At 39.6% G+C, this 22,469-nt stretch overlaps 1 protein-coding gene across 3 annotated transcripts in view; it reads left to right on the top strand.

Annotated features, from left to right (window-relative positions):
• LOC122969571 (solute carrier family 66 member 2) overlaps nt 1-20,833 on the top strand; it is a 34,856-nt gene extending 14,023 nt beyond the window's left edge. For all 3 annotated transcript variants that reach the window (XM_044335387.1, XM_044335386.1, XM_044335388.1), the window contains 2 exons: nt 1,967-2,183; nt 17,507-20,833. In XM_044335387.1, the coding sequence (XP_044191322.1) occupies nt 1,967-2,183; nt 17,507-17,717 (428 nt within the window). In that variant the 3' untranslated portion in view covers nt 17,718-20,833. The remainder of the gene's footprint in view (nt 1-1,966; nt 2,184-17,506) is intronic.
• The last annotated feature ends 1,636 nt before the right edge of the window (nt 20,834-22,469 follow it).

Genomic DNA, 22,469 nt, shown 5'->3' with positions numbered 1-22,469 from the left:
TTAAGATACAGCAACGCAACAACATCATTCACTCTCAGCCATGATTACATTTTGATGATTAACTCTTTCAATCTCCTCTGCTAGCACATTAAAGCAGCAGCTGCGTATGTATTGTTTAACAGATCTAATTTTATTATGTCGAATGTGTTTTAGCATTGTAGAAAGAAGATGACATAGTATTGCTTATTGTAGCTTTTCCCTCATCAGCTACAGTCGAACTAGCACCCGAGGCAATGGACACTGTGTAGCCTTGAGATACTATCACAGTATGATTAGTATTGGCTGTGCTGCTTATTACAGAAAGCCGGTGTTGTTGTGCTCAGAATCTTTATCTAATCATTTCCTTGGAGAAAGGAAGCACATGAGAGGTGCTAGGGCAGAAGACAAGGTTTAAATCATTCATCAGTGTCCAGATTCCCACCCAGTCCATTACTACTGTGTGGACAATACTATAGGCTTGGCTAACTCCCACCCTCCCCTCAAGGCTTTTCACAAAGTATCCTCCCTGAAGACTCTCAAAAGCTTCTGTTTTACAAGACTCTGAATGAGAGCAAGTCCAGATCATGCGCAATTGAAACGTCCTATTTGTGGCTATGACATATAGTTTTTTTTTTTTCCTGAATACGAGAAAGGGATGGTGGGAGTCGTGTGAAAATTCGCAGCACAAGTGTGAAGTTAGTTCAATTTTTCACAATAAATGAGTTTTTGCTTCCTTTTTTATTAACTAGATACGGCTCAAAAAAGAACAGACAGAATTGGTAGATAATTATTTCCTCCAGTGCTGAAAAACGAGAAGTGAGGAAAGGGAGGAAAACTGATTGCACTCATGTACAAAGGAGGGAAGAAGTGTCTCACAACTGAATAAGCTGACTCAAATGAATTGTTTGGTGTTAAAAGACCCCTTCAGTCTCACTCACTCACAGGATAAACAACCACAGTTTACAAGGTGAAAGTAGAAGAGTTTCAGTCCCTATTAGGGTAGGTAGTACCAAAATGTTAAGTCTTTACTGAATGGTACTGATGTAACATCATGATCTTTTCATACAAAAAACATCTTTGATGACATCAAAAGATTTTTGCAAAATCTGGAGTTGTGGAGTTAGAGAGAAGTGAGGCTGTCAGACCTCTGCAGCCTGCTCTTCATCTCTGCTTGAGGTCAGCAGCTCCATTGTGAATCCACCAGTGTTCTAGGAGTTCAACACTAAATTCTCTTCTCTCTTCTCTTTTAAGGCTCCAAAGAGATATTCCAGTGATTTAGTATTATACTGCCGTGAGGTTGGGGAACTCAAGAGGAATGGTTAAAATTTAGATGAGTTATCCTGACTTTTAGTCCCTATGGGTAAACACTAGCTCATTTTTATATTTCCCATAATGAAACCAGCGGTATCATTTGGTTTGACCCTAATTACCTGGATAACACCCACATCTTTCAAACTCTATGCTTCCTGTTGGTAACAAAGGCTTTCTGTTATAAATTTTTAGCTTCCAAACTTTAGAAAGCTCTGACTTTTGTGGTTCTGGAAGGAGCTTTCTAAAGACATTATACAACTGTTTTCACTGGCTGAATAGTACTCACCATGACCCCTAAACTGTCTTTGCTATGTTGTTTGTCTTTTGGGACAACAGCACTTTAATATTTTGGGATGTAATGAACATTGAATCATCTTGAGGTCACTGTTGATATTTTTGACTCTTGTTTTCCCCTGAATGCTATCGGGATTTAAACTCAAAAAGTTTGTTTTTTTTGATTCAACCAGGAGCAGCATTAGTGTGGCTTGTCTCTTTTTTGAACAACTTTGCTTTACTGTCTTTATGTTTACAGGAACCATGCACATCAATTAATGTTTCTATTAATGTGCCAGTTGCTTCAGTTTTCAGCTGCACTCCCTTGTGTGTCTTGTTGTTAAAAAAAAAACATTCATTTCTGTGGACTCATTTCTGTTTTCCCTGTATTGTGCACCTTTAGACTTTGACTGGAACTACTTTTGGTCGTGGAGTTACTTCACGGACTACGTGCAGTGCGTGATGGCCTTCACGCTGGTGGCAGCCTACGTCACCTACCTCCTCCTGGACTCTGCATTGTTCGTGGAGTCCCTGGGCTTCCTGGCTGTTTTCACTGAAGCAATGCTGGGCACACCACAGCTCTACTGCAATTATCAGAACAAGTCCACAGAGGGCATGAGGTACGGATGCAATACTGAACATCCTAAGTGGTCACATTTACAAGCACATAGAATTCTATTCTTTTTTTGGTATTTTGCTTTTATTGGGTAGGTCACAGTAGAGACAGACAGAAGAGATGTTTTGGAATGGGGAGGGGGTGAAATTGATTTTGCAGTTAAACGGTACTTACCTTAGCTGACTGGGCTTTTAGAATAATCTGTTTCACTCACATGCTAAATGGGTTATCATTGCATTGAGACACTTTCCTTTTCCCTCCTTCACTTTTAGTTTTCATCATCTCAAACACAGACTCACGCAGCTCTGTGGGAGTATTTTGATGTCAAGAAACCCAGAAAGCAGTCCTTAATATTTAGATCTTTCCTTTTTCCACATATCAGAAGCAACCTAACAATGCTCATTCAAAGAGCAAACTCATATAATTATTGGTTCCTCATGAGATAAGTCATATTTATAGCCATTAAAGCAGTTATAATCAATATTTTTATATTAACAGTCGATTAAATGACTGTGTGTATGAAAAGGGATTCTCATAGTAATGAACCTAAGAATTATCACCTGAATCTGTAGTTCCCCTCATCTCTACAGTGTTTTTAGCGTCTTTCAGCTAATTGTTTTGGTTTTACAGCCTGCAGTAGAGTGAATATTGCATATATTGAGAGTGCATACAGAAAGTTTTCAGACCTGTTCAGGTTTTCCACATTTTGTTATGTTTCAGACTCATCTTAAAATTGATTTTTTTTTTCTCTTCAGTCTATGCACAATACTCTACAATGACAAAGCAAAAACAGGTTTTGGGAGTGTTTTATAAATCTATTAAAAATGAAAGACTGAAATATCCCATTTACATAAGTATTCAGACCCTTTGTTATGACACTCACAATTGAGCTCTGGTCCATCCTACTTCTATCAATCGTCCTTGAGATGCTTCTACAACTTGATTGGAGTCCACCTGTGCCTTATTGAATTCATTGGACATAACTAGGAAAGGCACACACCTCTCTATATAAGGTTCACAGTTGATGGTGTATGTCAGAGTGAAAAGCGAGCCATGAGGTTGAGAGAATTGTCTTTAGACTTGGGTGACAGGATTGTGTCAAGGCATAGATGTGGGGAAGGATACAATACAGAAAATTTCTGCAGCATTGAAAGTGCCCAAGGGCACGGTAGCCTCCATCATTCTCAAATGGAAGAAGTTTGGAACCACCAACAGTCTTCTTAGATCTGGCTGCACATGACAGCCTGCTGGGAGTTTGCCAAAAGGCACCTGAACAACTCTCAGACCATGAGAAGTAGAATCCTCTGGTGTGATGAAACGAACATTGAACTATTGGCCACAATTCCCAGCAGCATGTTTGGGGAAACCAGGCACTGAGCATCGCCTCATTAATACTATCCCTACAGTCAAACACGGTGGTTGCAGTGTCATGCTGTGAGGATGTTCTTCTGCCACAGCAGAAAAATATAGAACAATCCTGAGTGAAAACTTTTCCAGAGTGCTCAGGATCTCAGACTGCGGTGAAAGTTTACATTTAAACAAGACGACCCAAAGCATTCCGCCAAGAAAACAAAGGAGTGGCTTTGGAAAAACTCTGTGAAAGTCCTGGAGCGGCCCAGCCAGAGTCCGGACCAGAACCCAATAGAGCATTTCCTTACAGATCTGAATGTGGTTGTGCACCGACGCTCCCCCATCCAACCTAATTGAGCTTGAACAATTCTGCCAAGAACAATGGGAGAAACTTCCAAAAGGAAGGTGTGCCAAGCTTGTAGCATCATTTCCAAGAAGACTCAAAGCTGTCATTGCTGCCAAAGGTGTTTTCAACAAGTACTAAGTGAAGGGTCTGAATACTTATGTAAATGGAATATTGGAGTCTTTTATTTTTAATAAATTTACAAAACACTCCAAAAACCTGTTTTGCTTTGTTATTGTGGAGTATTGTGTGTAGATTGATGAGGGGAAAAAATGAATCGAATCCATTTAAAGATGTTCAGAAAAAAGATCTTTAGGTGTAATTTACTGGGAGTAAAACACTCAAAAACTCTTGAGCAATCAACCCCACAGCTGTCAGATTCTGATTCAAATATATTTCCTCAACTACCTGCACCTTAAGTATAATTTACCAAGTCAGTTACATGGAATTCAAAACAAAGCTTGTTGTATCCTTGATTAATGATGATGTCTTTATCCTGATGAGTACTGTTTTATGTATGAGTTCCACTTCCATCAGAGGCAGCTCTGAGGTTGTGTTATACTGTAGCACACCCTTGTGAGTAATGGCTCTAGATTATATTGTCTCACATACGATCATTAACACTGACATGTGCTTATTAAGTATTCCTGGCACCTGTCGAGCAGGAAGTAAGGACAGGGCTCCCGACAACTATTCATTATGCTAACATAACAATTGCCCCTCTGAAGTTTCTCCTAAAATCAATATGGTAATGAGGCATTCTGTCTTGCTGTATCTATTGCTAATGTATCATTTTGGCTCATTAATGTTGATTTGCATCAAGTCTGTAATTAAAGTCTTTGACGTATAATAGATTTCTGAAAGCATATACTGTTTCAAGATCAATCCGTGTAGCTTTCCAACGCTGTACCTAAGCCATGGAAATGGCTTTTCCAAATGTATGCACAACTTTAATTCTGCAGCACTTTTAAACAGTTTAAAACAGTCAATGAAAAGCAATGACGCATACACGGATTTAAAAAAGAACCATAGAGCACCACGCGATTAGCAGACAACAGATATCAGTATGTGAGAGAAATATTCAGGTTGTAAAAAAAGTAATTGAAAAGATGAAACTGATAATTTATCTATTAAAAGACTAGCAAGTTTGAGATGACCGCAGAGCACACAGGCCTGATAAAAAGCTTTCTCGCAGTGTGTGTCCTGCCTCAGAGCAGTATGTGCTCCTCTCTCTGCTGGTTGGCTTTCTGCAGCAGACAGATAACAGAGCTCCAGCAGGGCTGCCTGTCCACTTAACCGGCCATGACAGCTCCCACGCTGGGCTTCTCCATACTCTCTCTGTCCCATGCCTTATTTATTTTTGATTTTTTTTTTTTTTTTTTTTCATTTTGTACTTGCTACCCACCCTACATTTTGGGTACATCGCAAATCTAATTGCATCCACATTTCCCTCACTTGCGTTTTCTCCTTGCGTCTTAGTCCCTCCCACCCGGGATGCATAGAGAGACACCAGGAAATATGTTTTTAAAGAAATGAGACGTCCTTTCCTCTGAAGTGTCACATGAAGCGACGTCCGTTTCCGATAGTGGCTGCAGCTGATCACAGTTGGATCAGCTGTCAGTCGGCTTTAACAGCTCCAGAGACTTTTGATGGAGTTTTTGTCTGCACACGTACACTGTGCTAATACTAATAAAGGCGCACACTTATCACTGTCAGAGCAGCTGTTTTCTCTCTGCTGCCTGTTACCTGTCTGACAAACACCTGTAAATGAATAAAAACCTGCACTCTGTAATGCCGTGTACTGTGTCCTGCTCAGAGGCGCATGAACCATTTCTACTGACAGAATGCGTTTATATTATTTATTCATTATTTGCGTCCGTATTTATTCTGATTGTGAATTTATTATTTAATAACCCAGAATATGGTTAGTGTTCTTTTGAACACTGGAAATGATCTATCAGCCTAAATGTTTCAGGGAAAATGGAAATTATGTAACTCATATCAAACCCGACGCTCTGGAACTTTCAGCCTCACATGTGACTGAATGGAAACGACCATAAATAATGTAAAATATAAATGTATTTAAAATGTGTTTCTTGATGACAGACAGACTATCCCCGACTTTAATTTGAATTTGATTTTCCATAGTAAAAGTTAACAGGGGAAATAACAGATCATGAAAAGAAGAAACTTTCTAATAACTGAAGAAAGTTGTTTGTGGTTCTTTTGTTGATCAGACCTTCAGTTAACATAGATGCACTATTTTTTAACTAGATGGTGAATCAGAAAACAATTAAAATATAAAACTTGGGAGTGAGACACTAGAGTTGAATTTGTTATTTGTCTCCACTCAGTGATGTATCAGATCTATCTGATCAGCCGCAGCATCCAGTCAATAAGTGCTTTCCAATAAGGAAGCGTGTCGGCTCGTAAAAGACTTCCATGAAGGCTGCTCTTATGTATCCTCGCTCATGGCTCCTCAGAGATTTCCTCAGAACTGAAATAAGAGCTTTGAGATGGCCTAAAAAATGGCGGACCAGAACAACTTCTGGTTCAAGCGAGGATGGAGGAAATGTGTCTACCAGTGTCTACCACCCTCACTGTCCACCAAGCAGTCTATGTGCTTACAAGAAGAATCCACGCATGGTTTCTCTTTTGCTGATTCATCTCAAAAGTGTAGTGTATCTTTTTGGCCACAGTCTTCTCAGTCAGTTCTTCTTATATCTTTTCTCAGAATGCATTTCAACAAACGACCAGAGAATGCTTATAGACATGCTTTCAGTCAGGGTGCATAAATATAGCTAACAGACCAACTAGTTTGAGATCGTGTGAGAATGTGTGTGATCACAGCTTTACCATCAAAATGCTAAATGCTGTCCTGTGGCTGCAATGCATTCTGGTCAGTTTCCAGTTATTGTGGATGCACAGATTGGTACATGTGCCACTTCCTCCTCCTTGTTGAAAGTTGAAGCAAAATGGAGTCTAGAAAAAAGCTTTTATTCTAAAGGCCTGAAAATAAAACCCAATGATTAGCAGTAGGAAGTATCATGTTGTCTACATTTGACCAACTAACAGTGGGGATAAAATACATCTTCAAATTGTATAATGGATGCAGAGATGCAAGGCACGTTGCCAACAGCTTTTTTTTAATGTACAGTGTGTTTTTGTGTGGATTATTCCATGAACTCTTCATAGTTTTATTCTGATTTTTTTTTTCCAGTTGCTTAGGCCCAGATTCAGAGTTCCAATGTGCAAAACCTTTGATGTTTAGACCAAAGATTCACAATGAAACGGTTTTAGAACATTGTAGGGAAAAGTTGCAATGGTATAAACTGGCCCGTCTCAGCTTGACTCAAGCAGAGTCGCAGGTGTCTTCCTGGGCAATGCCTGCGACTCGTCAACTCTGCTTGTCAAGTCGCCAGCGGCTGCACTTTGCACTTTAAGGTACCTTCACATTGGGTTCAGCCTCAAGCTGTGGTAGTTGCTGCTTGGAGTAGACTTACAAGTGATTGAAATATGTTTGAAATGTTTTTAGTGTCCCGTGAAAAGAAGGGTTACAATCATCATTTTGTCTTGTATGAATGTACAGTAGGATTAAGTGTGGTGCATTATCTTAAATTCAACAAATAAAACATGAAAGTCATTCTGACTTAACAACTTCAAATACAGACTTCTGCATGAATTGCGCATTTTTCTCTCAATGCTATTTGATTAGAATTTGTTCCTGTTTAATGACAGATCACATTGAAATACTGATAAACTATAATTGAAAAAAATGTTTTCATGAACAAATTATTTTGAGGCCAAAATTACGACAACAGCGCTTTGCATTAGCAGTTCTGCAAAATGAAACTGTTGTGAAAAAGCCAAATCAGTTGTAAAATACTCGACCCAAGGCTGTTCGTTTCGTGACTTTTGCTCGCCACGTCTTTTGTCTCACCCTGAAACATGCTGTTCCAGCCATCAGTCAGTGCAGATAAAGCTGCCATAGAAGACAGAGGACATTGTTATTTCCAGTTCTGTTTATTGTTTGTGTCCTCTCATCCCTCTGTGCACAACCTGTTGAGTCTAGCAGGCTGTTGCTAGGTTACTTTACCTCAGCACTCCATTCAAGGCTTCTATGTGTGTGTGTGTGTGTGTGTTTGTGTGTGCAGGAGATAGCAAGATATGCAAAAAAGTGAGGACATTTAGCTTCCCTAGTCCTATTTCAGGGTTACAACTTGGGTGTAGGGTTAAAATCAGGTTAGTGTTTGTGTTGAGGCTGTTTCGATGTGCAGAAGTGAGAGTTAAGTGGGAATGAATGAATGTGTGTACGTGTGAATGAATAAGTGTGCTAAAGCATTCTGCAGAGACAAAAACAAACAGACAGGAGTGGTAAAGCAGAGTGCCCTTTCCTGTAAGTGCCTAGAATAGAAAAAAACAATCAAATCCCAGCACGTCCGTGTGGAAAAAAACATCACGCTGACTTCCTCTCAATTAATGGCCCAGCGAGTTTGCCCCCCCCCCCCCCCCCCCCCCCCCCGCTTCAACTGGAGTAACATTTTAGGAGTCAGACTACTTCCAGTATTTGCATATTCAGGCTCAGCTCACATTAGGAAGCTTCATCACTTTATTCATCCTCCCAACGAGTCAGGAGAGGGAGTCATAGCAGGGTAAAAGTTAGAATGAATCACACTGGATGTCCCCCTACGTGTATGCCCAGTACCGCTGCACCATCACACGCTGTCAGACAGGCAGTAGCAGACCCGTTTTTAGTAATGAAATATGGATGGAGCCAGCATTTGTCCCATGAGGACCTCCTTGAAGGCGTTTGCTATTTGTCTGATGTTAACTCAGCCCCAGGTGTTCTATTAACCTGGCTAATGCTGTTTGACAGCAGTAACTGCTCTGTTAACATAATGGATCCTTAGAGGTTTGGATTAATGCCGTCCATACATTGTGTATGTTATAATAGTGCTATTTTCCATCCCATCCAACCCTCTATATCCGACCCCAGTGTCATTTTTACCACTCTTTTTCCTTAACTTGCTACACCTGTCCAGCTTTCCAATTTCGCACTTCATGCATGCAGTTTACAATGATACAGTGGATGTATCAGTCCCGAAGAGGGTTTTTCCTAATGTATAGTAAACAGTAACTCCATGAAATAATGTAGTTCGCTAATGATATGCTAGCTCTTGGAGATAACACTAAGTTACTAGTGTTGGTAGGAAGGTAGTCAGTTGAACATTTGCAAATCATATTTTAGACCCAGAAAGCAGTTAAATCAGTTCTGTACACATTTAGTCTTGTGTTTTTAGTTTCAGAAACACAATAAATCACAACAACTCTTCAAATACTGAGCATTTCTCTCACTACAACCCCATGCACACCACTTCAACATATGAAGAAATATAAAGCTTGACAAGCCCGCTGCTAAATGTCATTGGTAATGATATTTAGAGGATGTTGTGAATGTTCCCCATTCTCCTTCTTAGCCTAAGCCTGTTTGTGTACTCTTTGGCTTAGGATAAACCTGTTTGATTTTGTTTATTGTCTTTTCACTCCTTCCACCAGTTGCAAATTACCACAAACCCAAAATTGCAGCCTAGTTGGACTGGAGGAATGGTACCCTCCATCCTGTTTGTGCCATAAAGCAATCCAGCTCTTCTGTTTTGTTCATCTACCCAAGCGCTGTCTCCTACTCACAGACTGCTCTGGTTATCACCAGGGTCCGAAATTGACACCCACCAAGCGCCAAATGCATGTCGATTTTCTGTGTGGCGAGTAAGTCTCGGAAGGCTATCTGCCACACCGGCGGGTAAATGTTTGTACCAAAATAGTCATGTAATAAAATATCTCATATGATGGCTCAGAGGAGGAGGAAATTACTCATGTTCATGCCTATACTGTGTTGACACAAGCAACATATGTGTTTTTTATGCATGTCTAAACTGTAGGAGCGCTCGAGACAGTCTGAGCGCCAGCCACAGAGTTATCAAGCTCAAACAGTTCCCGTACAGTGACTGGCAGCTCAGACCTCTCATTTTATAGCTCATCCAATCCTCAAGAAATGGAAAAATGGGCACAGTGGAACCTTTAAAAGAGCAAGGGTCATAGAGATATCCAAAGATCATAAATTATAGGTTGACAAAGCTACAGTAGCTGATGGTAAAAAAATATCAAATGCAGCTTAGAGGCCCAGAGAAGCTGCCAGTCTTGCTGGGAAAAGGGTTGTTTTCCTCCCATGATTAGCTGTAGTAATTTGTCTCAAACATTAACTTAACTTTTAAGAAGTTTAGTAGCATTAAAAATGAAGCATGACACTTAATTTGAGAATTTTCTTGAATCTTGGAACCAGTTGAAACTGGATTTGGCACCAAGTAGAAAGATCTCAGCCAGTGCTACTGTAAATGAAGACAGATACTCTTTGTGTGTGTGTGTGTGTGTGTGTATGTGTGTGAGATGGGGGGGATGAGAGGGTGTTGAAGTTTTTGTGTTAATAGTTTTCAGGCTGCTGCTATTATTAGATGGTCCTGAGCCTGCAGAGCCAGAGGTACATTCTGATACTCACCAGCCTGCCATAAAACAACTAAATTACAACAACACAAAGACCACACACACACACACACACACACACACACACACACACACACACACACACCACTCACACTCACATTCACATTCACATCCACACACAAACACAAAACAGAGGAGATGGGACATCCAGGAGGCCAACTGCAGCCTTATAAGGCTTGTGGTCTTGAGTTGCATCCCAGCATGCTAGATAACAGTGCCAGAGCCTTATTTAGCCTGCAGGCTGCTGTCTTCACACACACACACACACACACACACACACACACACACACACACATTCACAGGGGCAAAAGCAGCCACGACAAAGGCAGACTACTGATGCTGCCAGGCCGTCACCCGCGTGGCCGGGTGCTTGGTGCTGCTGTGTACAGGGCTGTAGGACAGAACAGCTCTGGCTCCCTGCAGCTGGAGACCCTTTAGATCATCTGTCCAACCCGTCACCCTCCATCTGCTCACATCACTCAGGGGGCTGCTTTTTCTTTTCTGGGCTAGATGAAAATGAGTTAATTTGTTTTTTCAGTCCTTCAGGGCGACAATCCTGTCGGGATGGAAGTGAAGTCTTATTTTGTGAGGCAGCTGTCTTTGCATTTGTATGCTGTTTATTTTGGCGCAACGCCAATTACACATAATTTAGATGACAAAGAACTGCAAAACGAGCTTCAAAATAGTGGTACCTATTGTCTTATAAAGACAGAGACAAAAATATTAAGTTTCTTGTTATTAGAATCTCACTGCCGCTGAAGTGCTTCGTAGACGAAATGATAATACTTTTACAGCCCAGATCCTGTATATTTGAAGAAAATTGAATTTGAGCGAAGGTATAGCAAGAGTTTCAAACCTCTGAACTCAGCAAATATTTCTACAATGACTCACAGTTTTCCCTCAGTATCACCAGTGCTGTGTGAAATGATGGAGATGATCATGATAACCCCTTTTAAAACATCCACATCTTTAAGTTTGGAGAAATCATCTTATTCCACACACAGTATCTCATATATATATATATATATATATATATATATATATATATATATATAATATATAATATATGTGTTCTGTATCAACTATGTATCAAAAAACATTTTAAAAGAATAAAATAAAAGTGAAGATGAAACAAAACGCTCATCTGAAATAAGCAGAATAAACCGAAGCATAAAAACTTCCAGTGCAGTTAAAAAGTGTTTTTATATTCGCTCCTTCTTTCATTTTGTATTCCTCTTCACAGTTCAACACTTTCTCCCCAAAAACTGATTCCCCACTGAGCTCCACAATAATTGCCTTGGTTATACTTTGTGATGATTTAGTTCTGGACTGATACTTGAAGCCAGACTCCCTCTTATGTCTGCATGTTCTCACTGCTGTCTCATAGTAGTGGTTTAGAAGCGAGCAGAATCCTCAGAGATAAACTGAAAGCATAAACGCTGGAGAGAAACGATCAGATAAAGAGAATTTAAAACATTATAGTGTCAGACTTCTCTGTCTGTTTAGATTACACATGAAGAAGTGACTCTTTATTCAATTAAATATTTATATACCAGATACCCACTATTTAATGAAGTAAATACTGGGTCCAAAGTTGGTGTTGGCTCTGTAGCAGTTCATCCAAAATGGCTGAGTGGCTACTGTGTCACTTCAAACATCTGTACAGCACTGTAGAAACCGTGTCAACAGCTACAGCTCCACTTGTCCTCTCTTGTCAGTATTTCTCTGTCTAATTCATTTTTGTACCATGAAGTTAAAAAATGCCTGTAGTTCTTCACCCATTCGTTCATCCTGGCGTAAAATCACCCAAAAATAAATGAGAAAATCTGTTCTTTAAAGCTGTAAGGCAGAACTTTTGTCTCCCCCTTCTGGCAGCGAGAATAATTACAAAAACACTGTCAACACATCAATATGTGCTGACGTCATAGGCTTCGCTGTAGCCTACTCAGTCGCTGCAGATGTAAAACAGTGGAGAAATTGCTGCGAGTGTCACTCAACCCCCACGAAATGACTCATTTCACTATCAGAATTTGATCCATTCTATCTGATAACATTTGGAAAGTCTAGAGGAGCCGTATGATTAAATTATTTGATCCCCGTTCAAGTCAGCAGAGAGCTAACCAGAACTTAACCGGCCCTCCCGACATGAGATTTAAAAACTGTGTATACTGTGAAATACAGAGAGATTAATCTGGCCGTGATAGGTTTAATCAGCATTTTGTGAACTCGTTTGGCAAGGGCTTGAATGTAATGGGCGTTCATTTATATGTAAACTGCAGGTTTAACCTTTTTAATGTGTCTTTTTTTTATATTCAAAGCCATTGTTGCTATACAGATCCCCCTGCAGCTCATCGTAGTAAGGGTCCAGTACAGCTCTACTTCACCATCACTGCCATTTCAGCCTGGATCTCAGCATGCTTTCTCTCCCTCCCTCTACATATATATATATATATATATGTTTCAGGGAAGGTGACAAATAAGTAGCCAGACATGTTCTCACCGTGTTCCCGGCCCTCCCTTGTTACCTCTTATTAGGGAGCCAGCGGAGGAATTGATCAAACACAATTCCTGCCTCTCTCATCATTACCTGCAGGTACACATCGTCATAACTCAGACAGCAGTCACCGAGGAACCAGGGGGGAGGAGGAGAGGGAGAGTAAGGGGAGGAGGAAGGGTCTCTTTCCACAGTGCTAACAAGCTCCTTACTCAGAGAGAAGAGGGCGAGGACGGAAGGCGGGGGGGGGGAGGCAAATGTAAACAGGTATAGAGAGGCGAGGTGGTGGGAAGATCAATGGACGAGGAGGAAGAGAGAAGTGCTGTAGAGAGCGGGCTTAAGAAAAGGGAAACGTAGAATGGAAGCCAGCGGGGACATTCAGACAGGCTGCAGGGAAAGAGAAGAAGAAGTAAGAAGGAAGTATGAGGAAAATAGCTAGGTTTGCACAAATTGGTTTTACAAATGTAAAGGGCTAAGGTGAAGTTGGGGGCATGAATAATGCAAAAGGAGATTTTGCTGCAAAGCTTTGCACCAACGAGACAGACAGACAGTTGGGGTTACACTCAGCCCAGCTGGGGAGGGAGAGACACTAGACTACCTCTTACTCTCTCCATCCTTTACATCTGTTAAGAGGCTTACAGAAAGGCAGGGAATCTGCTAACACAAAGGCTCTTGCTTTATCCTGTTTCCTTTATTGCCACATTACCATGTTCCACCTGCTGCTTGAATCAAAGCTTCACTCCATGACGTGTTTGTTTCAGTTCATCACAGAGCCAGTGACAGTTTTTACTTGTGAATTCGAAGGCGGTACTTGACCCTGTCGTGGATTAATGGTTATGAACCTATTATGAGATTACAGCTGTATATTGATCTCTGTTACATCAGTGGGATGTTGAGTTGAAAACATCAGATGTGATGAAATATGTCACAAACATCAGCTTCATGTCAAATGTCACTCTCAATCAATTTATTGGACATTTTATAAATACACCGCTGTTGAGAAAAATGGACTAGAAGGGTCTTTGCATCACTTTATCACTCATCCTGTTAATTCTTGTTCCTAAAGGGTCAAAACAAATGTATTTTCTCAGATTAGTGGTATCGGGTCATGCATATACACTGCGTAGCATAACTAAAGGTAGGTGGACACCTAAATATTATGTAATTATTAAAATGCCAGGCTCTAGTCTTCAGCTTTCCACCACATTTTGGCACTCAGCTGCAGGTATTCGCTCCCATTCAACCACAACAGCATCAGTGATGTTGCCACTAATGAAGGCCGATAAGGTCTGTCTCACAGTTGGCGTTCCAATTCATCCAAAACACGTTGGATGGGGTTGAGGTGGGTCATGCAAGTCGAGGCCTGTCACACCAAATACAGAAAACCATTTTTTATGCACTTGGTTTTGTACGAGTTGGCATTGTCATGTTGTAAGAGGAAAGGGCTTTACTCCAAACTGTTTCTACAAAACTGTAAGCACACTATTGTCCAAAAAAAAAAAACCCTTAATTGGAACTAAAAAACAAATCCCAAAACCATGAAAACTACAGTTTCGCTTTGGTTTCATCTGTGGAGGTTTTACATATCTGTCTGAGATATTCGCCTAAAACCCACCTCCTGTTTCATTTGTGGTGCTCACAGATTTGAAATATTCAGTATAAAACATTGTATAATGATGTGTTTTTTCCAGAAATGGTGTCCCAGTTACTTTTTAAGTTCCTGTAATTTTCTTCTTTCTTAGAACCACAAATGAAATGTCATTTGTCTCCATTGCAGCATATTACAATGGAGGCACACCTCACCTCCATTAACCTCAGATGGAATTATTACATTTTTATGAAAAATGTTATATTAGGTTTATTAAGCTTTAGAAAAAAAGAAACACAAGTCTACTACTACATCCAAGACCAGGTATTTCAGGAGTGGGGCGATTGTTCATCTAGTAACTACATTGATAGCAAGATAAGATGTGTCAGGATCTATCTGATTCAGCTCAGTGGGTAACAGCGACTGATCAATCACTCCACACATGTGCTTCACAATAATCAATCAGAGCAAGTTGCAATGGAGGGAAGTTTTTGCAAGTTACAAACAGCCCAATCAGTCACAATCAGGTGCTGATGAATGAGAAAAAAGCAAGCATTGGATTTGGGTGGAGGTAAAACTTAAGACAAATAAAAGCAAAACTATTTGCATGGCGGCGTACCACCAGTGAACCAACCCTTTAAATTCAGTGTAGCACTTAAATCTCTCTCCTGCAATCCTTATTTAAATAGTGCTGACCGACGAAAGCGACACGCTTGAGTGAAAGGATTTCAAATGTCCCAGCATGCATTTGTTTGTATTGTTGTAGGCAGGTTGCTTTAGGAAGCACATCTGAAGAGTCGTTTCCGTGTGTGTATGTGTGAACACGAGTGCATTGTAGACACATTGCTGGCTCAGTCCTGTCTTTGTCAGCATTGTGTGTGTGTGTATTCCTGCCTCCAGCAAAAAAAAAAAAAAAAAAAAGTTTATGGAAAAAAAGGAAAACCAAGTGAGCTCTGCAGAAGTTGATAGTTGTGTTGATGCTGTTGTAAGCTGGTGTGAAAAAACACACATAACCACCACCACCACCAGCACTTTTAATGGAACCTTGAAAAACTTTTAGAGGCGATGTCCCCACGTTCACAGCTTGTAGTTGTATCATTTTGAGAATATGACCTGTATATGAATGAGTTATTTGTTTGGACCCAGGGGCTTGGTTCTTTTCCTGTTTTTTTCCCTTCCTTTTCCATCTCATTAGTTGAGTTCACAGTGCTTCCCAGTGCCACAACGACAAACCTCACGCTTCAAGGAACTCTGCCATCTCAAATCACATGGGTGCTTTCCTCCAGTCTCTTCTAAAACAACAACTCTTTTATTTTAGTGTAACTCATCCTCTGGATTCTCTCATGAGCACCCTGTGGACAGCCAGCTAGCTCAGTGTGTACTGGAAACATTTACGAGTTTTATGGTTAGAAAAGTGCCACAGGATGTAGAGTTGATGAGAAACTTGCACCCTGAGAAGATTGTTTCAACTTTCCATGATTGTTATTGTGGCAAATTTACTCTTCCCTTTCTTGCCTTAACTGATGTTGCATTTCTCTGACCCCTTCCGTCATTATTATCATGCACTCGTGGTGGCCAAACTGAATTTAGACACAGTAAAAATATATCTAGGGGTAAATGAATCCAAGGTGCTTGGAAGTTCTGATTAACCACAGTCTGGTGACAAGATGTTAATGCTAAGTTAAAATGTACGGAGCCCCAAAGTATAATCACACAGACCCTGCCTATCTTAGCTAATAAACAGCTACTAAATTTAGCCAGCTAGCTCTTGTTTGCTACATCAACAATGTCAAAGTAATTCAGAATAAACCAACTAAAGGCTGCACAGAAACTAAACTATCCTGTAATTTAGCTTAACAGCTAACTGCTAAATTGGCTCTTCACTTTGACACTGAGTAATGATGCAAACTCACAAGCCAGCCAAGCTAGTTAGCTGGCAAAGTAAGTAGCAGTAGGTAGGTAATTATTTTAAAGGACAGGTTCACAATTTTTCAAGTCTGTCTTAAAACAACAGTCAGGTGCCCAAATGAACAGTGAAAAAGGTTTTTCTTATTGTAATCATTCCTCCTGTTCATTGTGGCCATTAGAAGATCCCTTCATAATGCACGTACAGTGTAAGTGATGGGGGCCAAAATTCACAATCCACAGTGCAAAAATTTATTTAAAAATTTATCCAAAGCTACTATGAATCTTCAGCCGTCCAAATTAGTCAAATCAAGAAGATATCTTTCAATGTTAGTTTTTTTAGTGCCAAAGCTCCTCTTTTTGTTACCATACTTCCACCACAGCTCAACAGGGAAACACAAAGAGGGAATTTGATGCTAAAAAGACTGTAAATGTGGCAGATATCCACTTGATATGACTGACTTAGACTGCTGAAGCCTCATATAAGCTTCAGATACACTTTTACATACATTTTTGCACAAAATGAAAATTTCAGTGCCCATCACTTACATTGAAAGCACATTTGAAGGGGATCTTTTAATAGCCAGTATGAACATGATATGGGCATCTGACTGTTGTTTTAAGACAGACTTGAAAAAATTTTAACCTATCTTTTAATTTCCAGCAGCCTCTAGTTGGTTGATTCAGAATTACTTTGACATTGTTGCTCTAACCAACAGGAGCTAGCTGGCTAAAATTGGTAGCCGTCATGTGATTGGTTGAAAAGTGAGGGGTCGGTGACTGGTGACAACACCGCTGTCATGAAAAGTGACATGAAATCAAAAGGGTCATTGAAATTTAGAATATTTGTATAATGAAATAAAAATGAACTCCATTAAAACTCATTGGAGATAACATTTTATAATAATGAGTTTTGGTAATTTGACAAATATTTGGTTCATTTAGATATGTTACACTATTTATTGATGATTAGTCTTTTTTTATTTATTTAATATTGAACATTGGGGTTCCTTAGGAAATGGGGTCTAAGAGCAAAAAATGCATTAGTCTCTTGTATTCATCACTCTTTCTCTTACTCTTTCCTTCCAGTATCAAGATGGTGCTGATGTGGACCAGCGGTGACACCTTTAAAACGGGCTACTTTCTGCTCACCCAGGCTCCCGTGCAGTTCTGGACATGCGGCCTGCTGCAGGTCGGCGTGGACTTTGCCATCCTGTTCCAGGTTTATTACTACAGCCGCTACCCACAGAAACCGCTGTCCCACACCGTCTCCCACACCACTAGTGCCAAAGCCCTCTGAAAGCCTCTGCAAGCTCTCAGTGGAAATGTCAACACTCAAAAGACACCAGTGAGGAAGCAATTTAACAGGAGCTGTGGACATGTATAAGCATACATGAGTACCAAAGCACCTTGAGATGATGCAGGCTGCTCACCCTCACTGCTATGTATACATAAAGACGCATACACACTCATAAATAAGGCATGAACATACATGGACACTCTGTATTGTTGGTGTCTGCGCCAATGCCTCAAGAACACTTGTTACAAAGAAACTTGACCTTTCTCTTTTATTTATTATCCTACTGACTTATTCTCAATGCGACAGTATGCTTGTCTTGAAATGCAGACTTCTCAGAGAATATATCCTTGAATCAATTTGTGCATGCAGAAATATGCACTGAAATCTGTGCTCAAGGAAACGTGGACCAGATTTTGTCGTCCACATACGCTGATTGTTGCATGGACCCTCTGCCTTAAAACACACTTTCAAACATGGCTTTGCTGTATTACCAGCAATACAAATGTATGAATCAATCAAAAATCATAGTATACATTACTGAATGTACAAAATGGCATTTGTTATTTTGTTGTTTTTTCCCAACACAGTGGAGAAATGCTGGTCTGCTACTTGTTGGGCAGATGGTCACCATGTGCTGTGACACACAGGCTCAATGTTGTAGGGTAATAAAGGAGTTGAACTGTAAGAAACTAGAGGCAATCAAATGTTACCAAAAGAAGAAAAATCCCAAAGGTTTGGAGATGCAGTGCGTTGGCTTTTAAAAAAAACAACCGGCCTTGAGACTAACAGAGTGATGAGAAAATCCAGAATTGTAAAAAGACATGAGTAGTTTTAGTTGTACGTGTGAAGCCAGTTTTGCTGGAAGAGAAAGTGAAACATCATGAAATACTGACACGATGAGATATTTTCAGCCTGTATGGTTGTTGAAGGCCAATGCCAAGATTTTTGTACTGAAGCTATAATGACATTTTGTATATTATTTTGATCATTTTCATGCAACAAATTCCAAAAATCTTAAAAGAATCAGTTTATCCCCCAGATCCTAGTATTCTTATGTTGTGTTCAGACTGAAAGTGAAGCACATTTTTTTTATACAGAGCAATCACACACAAAGTTAATGACACAAGTGGGCTGCAAATTTGCTCAGGGCAGTGCAAAGTGAGGCGCTGATATGTTGGCACATGTTTGAAATCTTATTATATCTTATATTGAGGGATTATGAAACTGCTTCATAAACATACAGACTGGAGGAAAATTACTGAAGTTAGTTACTGATGAGTTCTGAGATCAGTCAGATGCTGACCTGACTCACAAACACAACGTACTCAGTCAATGCTTACATTGCTAGATAGCTACGACAACATTCCAATGGTCAACACCAGATGAAATTTTCTTTTACCTTCAGTTTGAACAAACCTTTTGGATGAAAACAGCATTTATACCCATGATCATCATGGAATTGATTAAGCTAGGTTTGCAGCTCCTTAAAAGAGAATTCTGGTTTATTACAACTTGATGCTGCATACGTGCAATTCCAGTAGAATGGGGAAAAACCAAAAAACCTCCCAATATGGAAGTGTTTATGTATTGGTTTCTCAGCTGCTAGCCTTCTAGTCACTCTTTAAAAAAACAAAAATAAAACTAAATTAGCTACTTTTGTTGTGTTGTGTATTTATAGCACTTCAATAACAAGTGAAATCGGAAAGATGTATCTCCTAACGAATAAGTTAATATAAGTTGTTATGGAGGCTCTGCAGCAATTTTGCCACCAGTTTGTCGACACTTCTGTATTGCAGCTGTCAGAAACTCCTGATATCTTTAACTGGGTAATTATAACTAGGAGGCTGACGTGAACATTTTTTCCCACTTGGCTGTTCAGAATTATTGTCTAAACAGTATGGCGTGAATGCAGCATTATTTTTGTTTTAGCCATCATTCCTATCCATAAAAATGACATTATAGTCACCAAATTACAGGTAATTGCTTATTACCAATAAGAATGATAGCAGAAGACCCAAATTGTAATGAACTGAAATAATTCTTTATTGTAGGTTCACTGCAGGTTTTACAGACTGATACTTCTGAATATTCTCAGTAAAATCATATCTTCTCCTCCATCATGTTGTCAGTGGGTAACACTGACCGGCCAGTTTATTATTTTATATCACAAATCCAATAACATCCCCTGATATCCCTACTCATGACTCCACATCACTGTGTGGTACTGCTTTGAGCAGGCTGTACTCATCTCCATTTGTCTTGTGAAATTAATTTCCTGTTTAGGAGGAGTATGAGCCATTTAATGTACCCACAGTGAATCTTTTCTTTGTTATTGTTGCTGTTTTGTAATTTTTCTCTGGGGAGGGAGGAATGCCAAACTGCGAGGTGTACGACTGTCAGCCCTTCACTGAACTGTGTACCCGAGCAGACCTGATTCTGTCCTCCTCTTCTAAGCCTCAAGAAGTGGAAACCTCCCTTTTGTTGCAGTGGGACAGGCCAATAGTTTTCTATGAATATTTCTTTCACTGCTCTTAAGTACTAAAAATTTTGGAAAATGACTCTTTGGCTTCTTAGTAGTGGAGGTGGACTGTTTGTGTTCAAACCTGTTTAGCAGCCCAATGAATATTTATTTTGTTATCCTTATTATTTCTTCTATTCAAATGCCAGTGTGGGATAGTGTGTGTCTGTTCTTTATTCAGGCAGTGGTGAGGGTGGCTGTGTTGTATGGATAATGTGAGATACCTGACAGGTTCTTGTTACGCTCAACAGGATCAAAATGACCTCAGAGTTACACTTTGTTCACTGTTTCATTCCGTGTACCTGATTTTACTTCACTTTATGTAACATGTTTTGTATTACTTGTTCATTTATTTTGCTATGTGATGGTATTTTTCTGTTAAATGCCAAGTTTTGCATCGTCTCATCTGTGAAACACCTACTTTATGTACCAAAAATATCATTACCAGTATGTTTTTTATGTTGTGGTTTTATGTTATTTTTCTATTAAAGCACCAGTTATCCACCTCTGTCACTACTGTAATGACATCCATTAACAAAGTATTGGTAAATATCTATCATGGCATTGTTACCCAATAAAGAGGACACAGAGAGACTCATCTATCATGTTTTGTTTTGATGGAGATGTTTGTGTCAGTTATATTTCTTGTGGAGATATCTGCCATTTTCCCATCAGTAATGGCGCTCTGGCAGACATCAGTTGTCAAAGGCATATATCATCTAAAGCAGTAATTAGCACATAAATTGTAATGTGCTGAGCTTTCACATCAAGTTCTCCACAGGTAGTGTACAGAGAGGAAACAATACACAAATAATAGATGTACTAGCCCCAAAACGGGGTAAAAGGATCAATGTCAATTCAATGGATTCATCATTTTCTGCTTTTTGATTCTTTCACTGCTCCGTTAACAAAGACATGTCTGTCTCTCAAAGATAAGGCCTGAATAAAATTTTGCACTCGTTTTTCATTTTTGCTGATGTAAATAATTTCATCGCAATAATCTGTTAAACAAAATCATAAGATAATGAGAAAATCTGCACCAAACACAGAATACTGTGTGAATTGCATTCAACCAGATGGACCCTCACTAACAGACTTTATCTCTAATTTAAACTCTGGGTTAGGAGTTTTATAAAGTTCCTTAGAGTTGAGAGCTTCAGTTCCCTGCATGATAAATACTGTAAATGTCTGGTACCAGCTTTTCAAATCCTCCAGTGCCTTCTGCTGTGCACATATTAGTGATGTCAACTGAAAGTTCTTCAAATGTGCAATGCTGCATTGAGCCAGATGTGACGGTATAGATTACTGCACTCCTGTAAGATCACATTTGGTTGCAAGAGCTTTATATATTACTGCAGTGCTGCCTGGAGAGACTGTCCAGAGCTGCTTCATTGGAATCATTTTTTTGAGCTTATATGCATGAAGCCTCACTTATTCATATTTAAATATTTACAAAGGATTAAATGGCTATGTATAAGAAAAAAGAAAATTGTTGCGCAGATTTATGCATGCTTTATTGTTTGTATTTTCAAACTAGATGTTTTCACTTTTAGCCTTACAAGAGAAAAGGCTTTTAGGATGAGTACTAACCAAATGAGTTTGGCAAATGTAACATTATGTCAGATAACAGGCTGGGGTTGCAGGTGTTAACTTCCCCAAATCCTATGAAGCTACAAGGTGGGAAGGGCTGCTGTTTCGGGAAGTTTTCCCCATTCTGCATTCCCATATCAAATTTTTCATTAAGCAATATCCTTAGTGTTACTAAACATGGAAACACAGGACACCAGTTTTAATTATTAAAGTGTGTCCAAAAACATTTGACTGGTACTGTAGTTTCTGAGAAATCTCATTTTTGTCAGTCATCATGGCCATGAAGAGAGGGACAGAGTTGCTAACGTTACCTTAAACTCTGGTAGCATCCAAGACCAGCTTCTACACAGTGTGGAAATGCTGAACAGTGGATATGCTAGCTGTGAAGTAACCTGTAACCCCACAAAATAATGTAGTATGCAATTTTCCCTGGCCCTCATACACTGGTTAAGATTATAAATTGTAGCTACCTACCCAGAAATGCTAACCTTTGCAGCTTATGTTACAACAGATAAACACACTGTTTATTCCATACTTTTTTTCTTGGTTTTTGGTTCTGGACAGGCTTAAAAAAAGAGGACACCCTCCAAACTCTTTATATACACAGAGTATCTTCTTTCTTGAGCCACATGCACACTGATTCA

The sequence above is a fragment of the Thunnus albacares genome, chromosome 19 (assembly GCF_914725855.1).
Source record: "Thunnus albacares chromosome 19, fThuAlb1.1, whole genome shotgun sequence".
Taxonomy (NCBI): Eukaryota; Metazoa; Chordata; class Actinopteri; order Scombriformes; family Scombridae; genus Thunnus; species Thunnus albacares.
The sequence above is the reverse complement of the archived record's forward strand: the minus strand, read 5'-3'. Positions and strand labels throughout refer to the sequence as shown.